At 38.8% G+C, this 13,162-nt stretch overlaps 1 protein-coding gene across 2 annotated transcripts; it reads left to right on the forward strand.

Moving 5' to 3' along the window:
- Positions 1-1,637: 1,637 nt before the first annotated feature.
- LOC115258025 (thymidylate synthase) lies at positions 1,638-12,997 on the forward strand. 2 transcript variants are annotated; one of them, XM_062845914.1, is made up of 4 exons: positions 1,638-2,197; positions 2,418-2,736; positions 11,968-12,314; positions 12,379-12,997. In XM_062845914.1, exons 2-4 carry the CDS (start codon positions 2,535-2,537, stop codon positions 12,586-12,588), a joined length of 759 nt encoding a protein of 252 aa, XP_062701898.1. In that variant the 5' UTR covers positions 1,638-2,197; positions 2,418-2,534; the 3' UTR covers positions 12,589-12,997. The 2 variants fall into 2 exon arrangements, with proteins under 2 accessions (XP_062701898.1, XP_029713883.1); XM_029858023.2 differs by having other exon boundaries at positions 1,639-2,284.
- Positions 12,998-13,162: the final 165 nt, after the last annotated feature.

Raw genomic sequence — 13,162 nt, forward strand, 5'->3', positions numbered from 1 at the left:
TGAATCTTACTCATTTTAGAGTAACTTTTTCTTAGCGTATAGCGTGTGCATGCGTGTGAAACCTTTCCTGATGACAACTAAAGACACTATATGCAAAGACACGAAATGTTCCAATTGGAATTCAAAATTTTCTGTCAATGTCATTCCAATCGAGCAGGAGACCTGTCAAACGTGCTTTAAAGCATTGCTCGTCGGCATCATCGTCATGATTGGATGATCATCATCGACAACAACAATCATCACACTTCGTATCTTTGCTTATAGTATCTTTAATGACAACAAATCCTATTGATTGATGCACCAAGCGAAAAGAAGAAGAAGTTTTGACATCCAAGCGGTGTGCCGTCGATTAGATCCTCGTCGCTGATTGGTCGATGGATGTAAACGGCACACCGCTTGGATGTCAAAACTCTTCTTCTTACCGCTTGGTGCATCAATCAATAAGCCATTTTACCAGACGTTTCAGAACAGCTGATCGCAGCAGCGGCGTCAACTGACAGAATTCCACGCACGTTTGTTTTGCTGGAATCTCGTGTAGTTTTTGAAAAGGTACTTGTTCGACAAATTGGAGATATTAGAAATTTGTGCAAAAAAAGGCTCAAAAGCAGGCGAAGAAGCAATACGAAACTCAATAATTTATCAGGTATTTTTTTCGTTGCGAATGACTCGTTTAGAGCTGAAAAGAATTTGAATAAAAAAATCTCATTTTTGTTTTAGCCTGTTTGAAAAGCTACGCTTGGCTTGCGCGCAGTCATTAACCATCATCAATCGGATGATGATTGAAAACGTAAACATCAGAGCGCGGAGTTCTGTCTTTTGACTAGCCTCATAAAATAGACTATATCGTGTAATTTTTGAAACGGTACTTGTTCGATAAATTGAAGATATGAGAAATTTGAGCCAAAATAGGCTCAAAAGATGTCGTAAAAGCAATACAAAACTCAATAATTAATCAGGTATTTTTTTCGTTGCGATTCACTCGTTAACTTGCGAAAAAAAAATTAAATAAAAAATTCTAGTGATGGTTTTAGCTAAAGATACTATAAGCAAAGATACGAAGTGTGATGATTGTTGTTGTCGATGATGATCATCCAATCATGACGATGATGCCGACGAGCAATGCTTTAAAGCACGTTTGACAGGTCTCCTGCTCGATTGGAATGACATTGACAGAAAATTTTGAATTCCAATTGGAACATTTCGTGTCTTTGCATATAGTGTCTTTAGTTTTAGCTAAAGATACTATAAGCATATAGTGTCTTTAGTTTTAGCCAGTTTCAAAAACTACGCTTGACTTGCGCACAGTCATTAACCATCATCAACCGGATGATGATTGAAAACGTAAACATCAGAGCGCGTACTTCTGTCGTTTGACTAGCCTCATAAAATAGACTATTCCGCCTGCATGTTTGAAAGAGAAAGGTGAATAAACGTCAGCAAGCTCTATGGTTCACGCTCTCTGAAAGGCGGGAAAAAAATATTTCGCTGGAAAAAGCCGCGGCAAGAATCTAGAATGAGCGCTTGCACGCTGACGTCATCACTGTCTCCTTTTCTTTCTTTCCTTCGGCGTCGGTCCATAAAGCCGTCCTTGCCCTCAAAAAAAATTTGAGGGCAATGTTTACAAATCGTATGAGAATTCGATGAGGTTATGTTTTTATGGCCCGTTTACATATTTGCTAATTCTACGCGACAGTTCATTTTCGAGCAGTATTGGCGTCAATTTAGCGCAATGTAAACACTTTTTAGCAGACAATAAAATTAGCATGACAAAATCAGAAGCTTCTGAATTCGGTGCTAAAACTAGTGGACAATAATGAGGATATTAGATTGTCCGACACAATTAGCATCATGTAAACGGTCTGCTAGACGAATTGTCAGCTAATTATGCCATCATGCCAATTTTATTGGCAGATAGGGAAGTGTTTACATTACGATAGTTTGGTACCAACACAGTCGGACAATTTATTGTCCCAGATTTAGCAGCTAAATTTTTAGCGGCAATGTAAACGATACTAGCGTGGAATAAATTGTCCGACAGAATATTGTCACGCATTATTATCACATATGTAAACGGGCCATTAATGCAAGCCTCTATAGTCTAATAATTAGGTATAGCCATATATATGGTATAACGCTGTGTTTATAAAAAAGTGCTTCCTGACAACAATAAATAATAAAATAAAATCAACAAGATAAGGTTGTTTCCAGTTTCAAGAGAAGTACAGTTATTCACCTTCGTTTAACTTTACTAGCAACGAATATTGGAAGAAGTGGTGCAAAAATGGTAGTTATTCCAAATACATCTAATAAAATACTAGCCTGTGATGCTATATTTACCTAATCGATTGATTTTTTCTGCTAATAAATGCGTCACGGCATTTTCAACTATCCAACATGGGAAATCCAACGGTCAACAGGAAGCTACAAATGCCGAGGAACTGCAGTACCTTGAAACGATACGTCGTATAATTGAGACCGGAGATAAACGAGAGGATCGTACTGGAGTCGGTACTTTGTCCATTTTTGGAACTCAGATGCGATATAGCCTACGTGACAACGTACTTCCCTTATTGACTACGAAGCGCGTATTTTTCCGTGGAGTTGCAGAAGAGCTTCTTTGGTTCATAAAAGGAAGTACAAATGCAAAGGACCTCCAAGCGAAAAACATACACATTTGGGACGGAAATAGCACTCGCGAGTTTCTAGATGCTTCAGGATTTGCTGATCGAGAAGAAGGTAATTTTTATTTAATTTGTAGTTTACGTTTAGAAATTTTATTTGTAATTTCTAGTCTAGCACAGTCTAGTCTATCTGAAATTGAATAATCTTTCAGGGCCTAACTGAAAATTATCTTTCAAATGAGATAGGCACTTTTGTAAATTTCGATTTTTTTTCATATTTTCCAATATTTTTTAGAAATTTAACTTTCATTGAATTATCGATGAAAATAAATCCAAAATATTTCAAATTAGCTAAAATCAAGAAAAAAAAATAAAAGGGTCTAACTAAAACTTACCCTTTTAATCAGATAGGCCCTTTTGGTAAATTTGGGCTATTTTTCATATTTTCCAATAATTTTGAGTAACTCTTCAATTTCCCTTGAATTATCGATAGTAATAAACCACCCTGGCCAAGTTCGCAGGGGTTGACGGTGTGGTGCCCAAGTACGGCACTGGTGAGTTACATTATAACGAGTACGGGGAGTACGGGTCTGGGGACGGCTGTCATTATCTGGATGTAGAAAAGCGAGGAGAATAATAAAAAGGTTACGTTGTTGAAATACTGGAAATCTTGGGAATACCTGAAAGCCAACTGCGCAGAAGTATGGAACCAACAAAAGGAGTGTGATGAAGTTTTCCTGCCCTACGGCGATCAGGCTAAGCCGTTGACGGTTCTAGGTAAATTCTTTTGTAAATCGACACTATTAATTATTGATCTATTTTCAAAGCTATCTCGCTTTTACACTGAACCTTCGTTATTGGTATGGAATTTGTTTCTGAATAGTTGTTTTATCTTATCCTAGGCAAATTTCAAACACTGGTTGAAATTGAAGATGCGGGGCATTTCTATGAGAAGGAGACTACTTTCTACGTTGTGAAAGGCGGACAACAATGCTTGTTAGGCCGGACAACCGCTACAGATTTGGGTGTACTGTTCGTTGGTCTTCCAAGTACTCATGGAGTGTCTATGCTACAAGCTAGTGTTAAGCATCCATTTCCCAAGATTAAAGGTGTCAAGGTCAGTATTCCAATAGACCATTCGGTTCCGCCAGTCTGCCAGCACCCCCGTCGACCGCCAATCGCACTTACCGCCAGAATTGAGGACAAACTGAACTCTCTGCTTTGACATCATTGAACCCGTTGAGGGTGGTTGTAAATGGGTGTCGCCATTGGTGACAGTGGTGAAGGACAACGGAGATCTGCGTTTATGCGTGGATATGCGTAGGGCGAATGCTGCAATTCTGCGTGAGAGACATCTAATGCCTACGATCGAGGATTTCCTCCCTAGGTTCACCTCAGCGAAGTTTTTCAGTAGGCTGGACATCAAGGAGGCCTTCCACCAGGTGGAGCTAGAGGAAGACAGCCGGTATATAACCACGTTTATTACGCACATGGGCTTATTCCGTTATAAACGCCTCATGTACGGAATAGTCATCGCACCGGAAATTTTTCAAAGAATTCTCGAACAGATCCTAAGTCGTTGCAGTAAGTTCGCTGTTAACTTTATCGATGACATTTTGATTTTTTCGGACACCGAAGAAGAGCACGAGGAGGCGCTGAACATGGTCCTTTCTACACTCCGGGAGTATGGAGTGCTGCTGAATAAGGACAAATGCGTGTTCAAGGTTACAGAGCTGGATTTCTTAGGCCACACTATTTCTTCAGAAGGCATACAACCTTCAGTCGACAAGATCGAAGCGTTGACAAAGTTCCGGCCTCCTGCTACTCAAGAAGAACTGCGGAGTTTTTTGGGTCTTGTGACATACATAGGGCGATTTCTTCCGGACCTTGCGACGATTACAGCTCCTCTACGAGTCCTTACGCATTCTGGGGTAAAGTTTGTTTGGGAGAATCAACAACAACAAGCATTTTCGAAGTTGAAGGAAATGATCGCCAATGTCAAACTTCTTCGGTTCTTCGACAACTCTCTACGAACGCGTGTCATTGCTGATGCCTCTCCGGTGGCTCTCGGGGCTGTTCTGCTGCAGTTTGAAGGTTCTACCGATGATACACCTCGTTCGATTGCGTATGCGAGTAAAAGCCTCACATCAACTGAGCGAAGATATTGCCAAACCGAGAAAGAGGCTCTCGCATTGGTATGGGCAGTTGAGCGATTTTCTTGTTATCTGTTGGGCCGTACCTTCGAATTAGAGACCGACCACAAGCCTCTGGAAGCAATATTCAAACCATCATCTCGACCGTGTTCTCGAATAGAGCGATGGGTGCTTCGCTTGCAATGCTTTTCGTTCAACGTGAAATACCGTAGAGGCTCGAGTAATATTGCTGACCCATTGTCTCGGCTGGTCGTTGATAATGTTCTGGAGGAGTTCGACGCCGAAAACAAGTTCATGGTACTCGCCGTTATGGAATCAGCAGCGATTGATGTTCAAGAGTTGGAGGAGTCAATGGAGACCGACTCGACCATTGCAGCAGTGAAGAAGTGTCTGCAGTTGGGATCATGGAATGATCCGGAAGTCAAGCAGTACGCACCGTTCAAGAGCGAGCTAGGATTGGTTGGTGATTTACTAGTACGTGGTGATAAACTGGTCGTACCGTTGAAACTGCGCTCAAGGATGCTGGATCTTGCACATGAAGGTCACCCCGGTGAATCGGTCATGAAGCGGCGCCTCAGAGATCGAGTCTGGTGGCCCGGAATGGATCGCGAGGTCACAAATCGAGTCGTGAATTGCGAAGGCTGTCGTCTAGTTTCCCTGCCAAACAAACCGGAACCGCTCTCACGGAGACCATTGCCGTGTAAGCCGTGGATTGACGTTGCCATAGATTTTCTTGGGCCAATGCCATCCGGCGTACCGTCAAACGGGGTGACTTGCAACGGCGGGGTGACTTGCAACACTTGATGTCTTCTGTCTATGTTTATCAACAAAACATAAAAATCGGACGTTTACATACCAAAACTCAGTTGAACTATGAAGTGCACATACTATCTGAGTAGTAGCCACGATTTTTACTTTTATGAAAATAGTTCCAACAAAATATTAATAAATTTAACATTAGTCTGAAAAAGTAACAAAAATGTGAGCCTCGAATCGTTACCTGCAAAAGAATGAAAACAATATTTCCCAAAAATAATATTCTATATGCGGATTCTATACATAATGAGCTATATGAATTTCCATTTTACTTTATAAAAATATTACAAAATCTTTGTTATATTCATATGTTTTGAAATATTGTACCTAGACGGGGTGACTTGCAACACTCATTTTCTTAACAATTCAAAGTCCAGAAAAACGAAATATTGTTGTTTAACTAATAATTCATTAGTAAAAGTCTAAAGGATCATCATATGAACTGAAAAATACATTAAAACTTATGTTAAATTAACAATTAGTAACTTGGTGATTTTGAGCCCAATATTTCCATATAAAAATTCACAATTCAATTTCCTATGTAAAAACAAATGTAAAAATAAGTATGTCAGCCCAAACAATATCACAATAGTAGCAAGAATACTTATCAAATATGCTTGAAATTAAAAATTAATATCTGCGTGTTTGAAAAGGGATTTACATTGGGTGTTGCAAGTCACCCCGCACGACGTCTTGTATCAAAAACGAACTTATTTGGCTTTTTCAAGATGAAAAAATAAATCAATCTATAACTTGTTCACTCTTTTTTATAGAGGGGCCGGCTATTAAAACTATTACAAATAGTTTGAATTTTAAAATTAAGTTTAATCAACATTTTTTGTTAGTTGAAGCTGAAAAGTGTTGCAAGTCACCCCGTTTGACGGTATATCTATTAGTGGTAATCGACTACTATAGTCGCTACAAAGAAGTAGAAGTGATGCAAAAGATCACGGCCAAGGACACTGTTACAAGACTGAACAGCATCTTTACCCGACTAGGTTACCCTAGGACGATAACGTTAGATAACGCTAAACAATTCGTGGGAATTGAGCTCGAAGAATACAGCCGAAAGCACGGGATTCACCTGAATCACTCGACACCATACTGGCCTCAGGAGAATGGGTTGGTGGAGAGACAGAACAGGTCTCTGCTAAAGCGGTTGCAGATCAGCAATGCCCTTGGTAGAGATTGGCGTCAAGATCTGCAAGAGTACTTGGTGATGTACTACACCACACCGCATTCCACTACTGGACGCACACCTACAGAACTCATGTACGGGAGAACCATCAGATCGAAAATCCCGGCTCTACAGGACATCGAAACTACACCATCTTCTTCTGAAGTTGCGGACAGGGATCGATTGTTGAAGGATAAGGGGAAGGAGAGTGAAGATTTACGCAGAAGGGCGAGGAACTCATCCATTGACTGTGGGGACACTGTGCTCATGAAGAATCTTCTGCCCGGGAATAAGCTTCAAACAACATTTGGTCCGAAGAAGTTCAAAGTTATTGATCGTTGCGGACCACGAGTAACCATTGAGGATCCTGAAAATGGAAGGTCATATGATCGTAATGTTGCACATCTCAAGAGAGTCCCTGATGCTGCACACTCGTCAACGGTGGAGCCACCAGTGACCCTGTCTCAAGAGGATGATGGACTACGAGCAGAGCTTCAAGTTGCAGATGGTGAAACGTCCGAGGAAGACTTCTACGGCTTCGACGATAGCGGAGCGGCCGACGGAGAGTTGCCACGTCAATCACCGGCCAGGGAGAAGCGATCAACGAGGTTACCTTTTAAATTTAAGGATTATAAACTTTAAGCTTTTATTTTGTTGAAAGGGGAGATGTGGTGCCCAAGTACGGCACTGGTGAGTTACATTATAACGAGTACGGGGAGTACGGGTCTGGGGACGGCTGTCATTATCTGGATGTAGAAAAGCGAGGAGAATAATAAAAAGGTTACGTTGTTGAAATACTGGAAAACAGACTGTAATATGATATTCTGATTTGGCAAATACCACTAGGAGAAGACTAGGGAATACCACAGACGGTATTAAAGTGAAGGAGTTTCATTTTGATTATTGTAATGTAGTGTTCTTTAGTGAAACATATCACCTTTTTAACACTTTAATGCGCCTCCAACGGTTCATCACGAACCGGCTGCTGCAGATGGAGTATGGCTGATCATATGCATCAGACATGCTCGATAAACATGGAGGATCCGCCAGGGCTCATTAGAGTCTATTCCCAAGCAATAATTCCGGTTGGATTTAAGAAGGTTTTGGTGATCGTTACAAATCCTAATAAAAGTATTGTAGGATTTGTGACAGGTTTTGGAACCTTTTACAGCCAGCTGACTTCAAAATGTTGTTTGGGCTCTATTTCCCACGTTTCTCGGTTGATTTTGATTAGTAATTTATTAATGTCATAGTCGCTTTTTCGAATTTTTAGATGGAATGTTAGTTGGTCATATTTTCTTTAAATAAAGCAATTTAAATCGCCCGAAGAATTAATGAGAAGGAGCACTGCAGCACTTAATTGTGCTGATAGATTCGAAGCTAACGTGCGAACACTTATGCGCATTGTTGACGTCAATGCGTTAGACGTGACATTTTGGACAAAAACTGACTGCTTTTAACAACGTTACTTGTGTATGACTAGGTTGACATTTCTAGGCTACGCTTGAGAAAATGACATGGTTTATCTAGGTAGGACCGATAGGACAGTTGAACGAATTTGCATATTTTTCATAGTATTTGTAGGGAGATGAATACATAATAGTTGGCAAGCAATCTTTATTATTTTTTTTTAATTTTATTGCTTTCAACTGACTGGCGTATTTTTGTTTATCTCTTAGCTGATATTATGACACCAACAGAAATTCAGTTACATGTTTCTGTGGGTTTTGGACCGATGACAAATTAAGGGCACAAGAGATGAACACAGAGAAGTAGAAAACGATTAGCGAAATCAAGAAATCAATTTGACACAGGATCGACTATATTTTAGCATACGGGGTTCGATTGATTCGATGAAAAAAAAAAAACAAACATACTACAACTGACTTAACGAGGAGAAATATTTACATATTGAACGGAACCATACCACAAAATCAAACAAGAAGACAGACACAAACCGTGTGACCATAACACTACATAGGCAAATTCTGACTGACTGACCAATTGAAAACTTTCCAATCTTCTACCGTAACTTTTTGAGTCAGTGTGCAACAGTGTCATAACAGGGGCCATATAGCCGAGGCGGTAAACGCACGGGTATTCAGCATGACCATGCTGAGGGTGACGGGTTCGATTCCCGGTCGGTCCAGGATCTTTTCGTAAAGGAAATTTCCTTGACTTCCTTGGGCATAGAGTATCTTCGTGCCTGCCACACGATATACACATGCAAAATGGTCATTGGCAGAGGAAGCTCTCAGTTAATAACTGTGGAAGTGCTCATAGAACACTAAGCTGAGAAGCAGGCTTTGTCCCAGTGAGGACGTTACGCCAAGAAGAGGAGAGGAGGAGCAACAGTGTCTTAAGGCCCCTTAGCGTGTCATCGCAAAATGGCTTCTTCAAAATCATTGACCGAAATTAACTTTGCACAACATTGCACCAATACATGTTTGTAAAAAATCGACACTTATCTAATTCTATAAAATAATCAATTTCACGCGAGATATTTGGCATAAAAATGTATTCACACTGCTTCAAATACAAGCCTCTTTCCAAGTAATCACGATTTCTAAGCATTAGTTCAATCGAAAGTAGAAATTTATAACGATTTGTTTCGACCGCACCAAAATGTGGTTGGCGGTGTTTACCACCCACCGCAGTACCAACGACTAAAGACACTATATGCAAAGACACGAAATGTTCCAATTGGAATTCAAAATTTTCTGTCAATGTCATTCCAATCGAGCAGGAGACCTGTCAAACGTGCTTTAAAGCATTGCTCGTCGGCATCATCGTCATGATTGGATGATCATCATCGACAACAACAATCATCACACTTCGTATCTTTGCTTATAGTATCTTTACCAACGACGACGGCGACAGCGCGGTGATGTCTTTTGGCGCGCACAATCATCGATCATTGCACGCAGTGATGTCGATCCTGCTGGCCAAAGCATCAATGAAATTGATCGAAATCAATTGAAAAATCCAGTCAAATACATTGGTTATGCGTCATAAAATCAAAAATAATTTGTGGGGTGATTATTTTTTAACTTTTTTACCACAATTGTTAGTGAAATAAGCAAAGCATTATAATTTACGAAATCTTCACCAAGCGATCCGCCAGCAATGCTATTGCAGCAAAAATAAACAGTGAGAGAGCGTACCAAAATAATTCGATCATTTCTAGCTTGTTACACAAAAAATCTAACATTTTTCGTGACATTTGGATATGTTTCCTTGTTATTCATTGAAGTAGAGTTTACTGCTTGAGTTGCTTTCAAATGATTCATATTCTCGAAATGTTTACATTGGAGGTACCGAGACAAAGAGGTGCTATTTTTGTTTGTTTGTTTATGGAATTGGTATAGAAAGGCTACACAACTACTATCGTGCTTGATGATTGTTTGGAGATTCTATAACATTCCCCAGAAAACCATTCCCCAGAATACCAATCCCCAGAATTCCATTCCCCAGAAAACCATTTCCCAGAATGTACCATTCCCCAGAATGTACCATTTCCCAGAAATCCATTCCCCAGAAATCCATTCCCCAGAATGCACCATTCCCCAGAAATCCATTCCCCAGAAAAGCTTAATATACTCTGCTAAAAAGTTTTATTCGATACACAAACAGTAAAATGTTGATCATAATGATATGTTTACCCCGGACAGACATGTGATACGAGTATGATTCCTGTACAACGGTACGCAGTGTCAAGAAAATTCTAACAAGACTGACTTGAACTGAGAGAATTTTCAGTATGGCACTCATTTCAAGCGCAATTGTACAGTGATTCTTGTATCACATGTGTGTCATAAGTATTATAGGCAAGGATTTTAACATTATAGTGTTATTACGAGCAAATATCTATTTCTTGTACGGTATATGTAACAAATTAAGGTAAAAATGTATACATACATACATATCAATAAAAATATTCTACAATGGTTCAAACGTTTAATTACCATTGTACACAGTTGCATGTTGATATTTAAACCTATCTTGAAAGTTCACAAACTGTTAGTTGCGTTGCTATAAAATGTTTTGTTTTTGACAGATTTGTGAAAATTGTGCAGCACTTGTTTTACGATGAATAACGTTTTAAAAGTGATGTGCAAAATTTACAGAGAAAACGCATATTCTTCTGATGTTGTTCAGTGTACAAGATACTGAAGACTCAACTGACCACGTTTTTCTTTGCAAACGGTTGGAGGGATCTATCCCAATGGCTGTTCCTAATTATTCGCTTCAAAGGCTCTTCATTCATGCGGTATGAGAAGGGCTTTCATCATTATTCCAATACTATGGAATGGAATAAAAAAAGTGAACATATAAGCAGTTTTAATGCCAACAATTCTAAATATGTTTAATGAAGAAGGGAAAAAGTATCATTGTTTTCCTTTTGGCATTCAAAAACCCAACAATGTTCCTTCTTTTTAAACAATATTCTTCATAAATTTAAGGCAATTAGTAAATTTTTTAAAGTTATAACTGCTTACATTTTCAACATAGATTCTCCCTTCTTTTCTACATAGGCTGTTCTTTCGAATTGCACTTTTCAGGAAATTATGGGCATTATTACAACCACCGGTGTTAAATTGCTGTTATATTTATTATATTTTTTTTTTCAAATTTCTAAACATCTGTGCTTGTGGTGCCGATTGTAACTAGTCTAAACATTGTAACTCGAAAGAACAGCCTATGCAGAAAAGGAGGAAAAATGTATGTTGAAAAAGTAAGCAGTTGCGATGCCAATAATTATACCAATAGCCTAAATTGTAAAGGCAAATCATGCTTATTTCCGAAGTTTTTCTTGTCAAATAAGAATTTTTGGCAGGATGTTTCTTCCGGTGATTTTTTACGAACAAATATTTGATTTTTAGCTATTAATATAAACCATTCAGAATTAAAGCAATAGTTTTATTTTTTTCTGGGGAATGGTACATTCTGGGGAATGGAATTCTGGGGAATGGAATTCTGGGGAATGGTACATTCTGGGGAATGCATTTCTGGGGAATGGTACATTCTGGAAAATGGGTTTCTGGAAAATGGTTTTCTGGGGAATGGTACATTCTGGGGAATGGAATTCTGGGGATTGGTTTTCTGGGGAATGGTTTTCTGGGGAATGTTATAGAATCATAATCACTATATGGTAGACTTTTTTATGTGCCAGTCACTGTGTCATTTTTTTTATTTGTAGGTGATCTAGGGCCGGTATACGGATTCCAATGGCGTCACTTCGGCGCCAAATATAAAACGTGTCATGACGATTACACTGGACAGGGAATTGACCAGTTGGCAGAAGTTATAAACCGTATTAAAACCAATGCTACTGATCGACGTATTATTATGAGTGCATGGAATGTTATGGATATACCCCAAATGGCCCTCCCACCCTGCCACTGTTTGGCACAATTTTTCGTAGCAAATGGAGAACTTTCTTGTCAGTTATATCAACGATCAGCGGACATGGGTCTCGGAGTTCCATTCAACATTGCTAGCTATGCTTTGTTAACACATATGATAGCTCAGGTTACTGGACTGAAGGTAAGTTAATTTTTTTTTCTATTGCTATTTTTCTATTGCTATATTATCAACACATTAATTTCAGGCAGGCGAATTTATCCATACAACTGGCGATACACATGTATATCTTAATCACATTGAACCCTTGAAGGAACAACTTCAAAGAATGCCCAAGCGATTTCCAACTCTGAAGTTCAAACGGAACGTGCAGTCCATAGATGAATTCAAATTTGAAGATTTTGAAGTCTGTGGATATGATCCATATCCCACCATTAAGATGCAAATGGCTGTATGAAAATTATTAATTATATTGTCGTCATTTTAGTACTAAATCAAATAGCGACATTTTGCTTTCATTTATTTCCGCTGCTCTTTCTATACCGTGACATAACTAGGCTGACCAGATAGTAAGATAAAAACGGGACATTTGAACTGAAAATACGGGACATATAAATTAACTTATTAGAAAAATTATATATTGTTTACAATACACATTAAGGTGCGATTATATTTCTAAAATTCAAAGATATACAACTGTTCTGACTGTAAATGACATAAATTAGAGAAACTTACGAGTATCAATCACATTTTGAGACAATTGATTTTTTTTTTAATAAATACCAAGATTAGGTATCATTGAAGTGGTCAAAAAGCAACACCATACATAAGTAAAAAAATATTAAATAAAAAACAATTAAATTAGACGTTTCAGTTGAAGTTTTCAAACTACTAAAAACTGATGTTCTTCAAACTTCTAAGAAACCTTATTTTTGAAAGAACTACCGTAAAACGGGGTAACTTTGATAGTATTTCTGTTGGACTTTTCGTATGTTACGCTAGATCGATTGCGCGAATCCACCCCTGCAGAG

Source organism: Aedes albopictus, chromosome 1 (assembly GCF_035046485.1).
Source record: "Aedes albopictus strain Foshan chromosome 1, AalbF5, whole genome shotgun sequence".
NCBI lineage: Eukaryota > Metazoa > Arthropoda > Insecta > Diptera > Culicidae > Aedes > Aedes albopictus.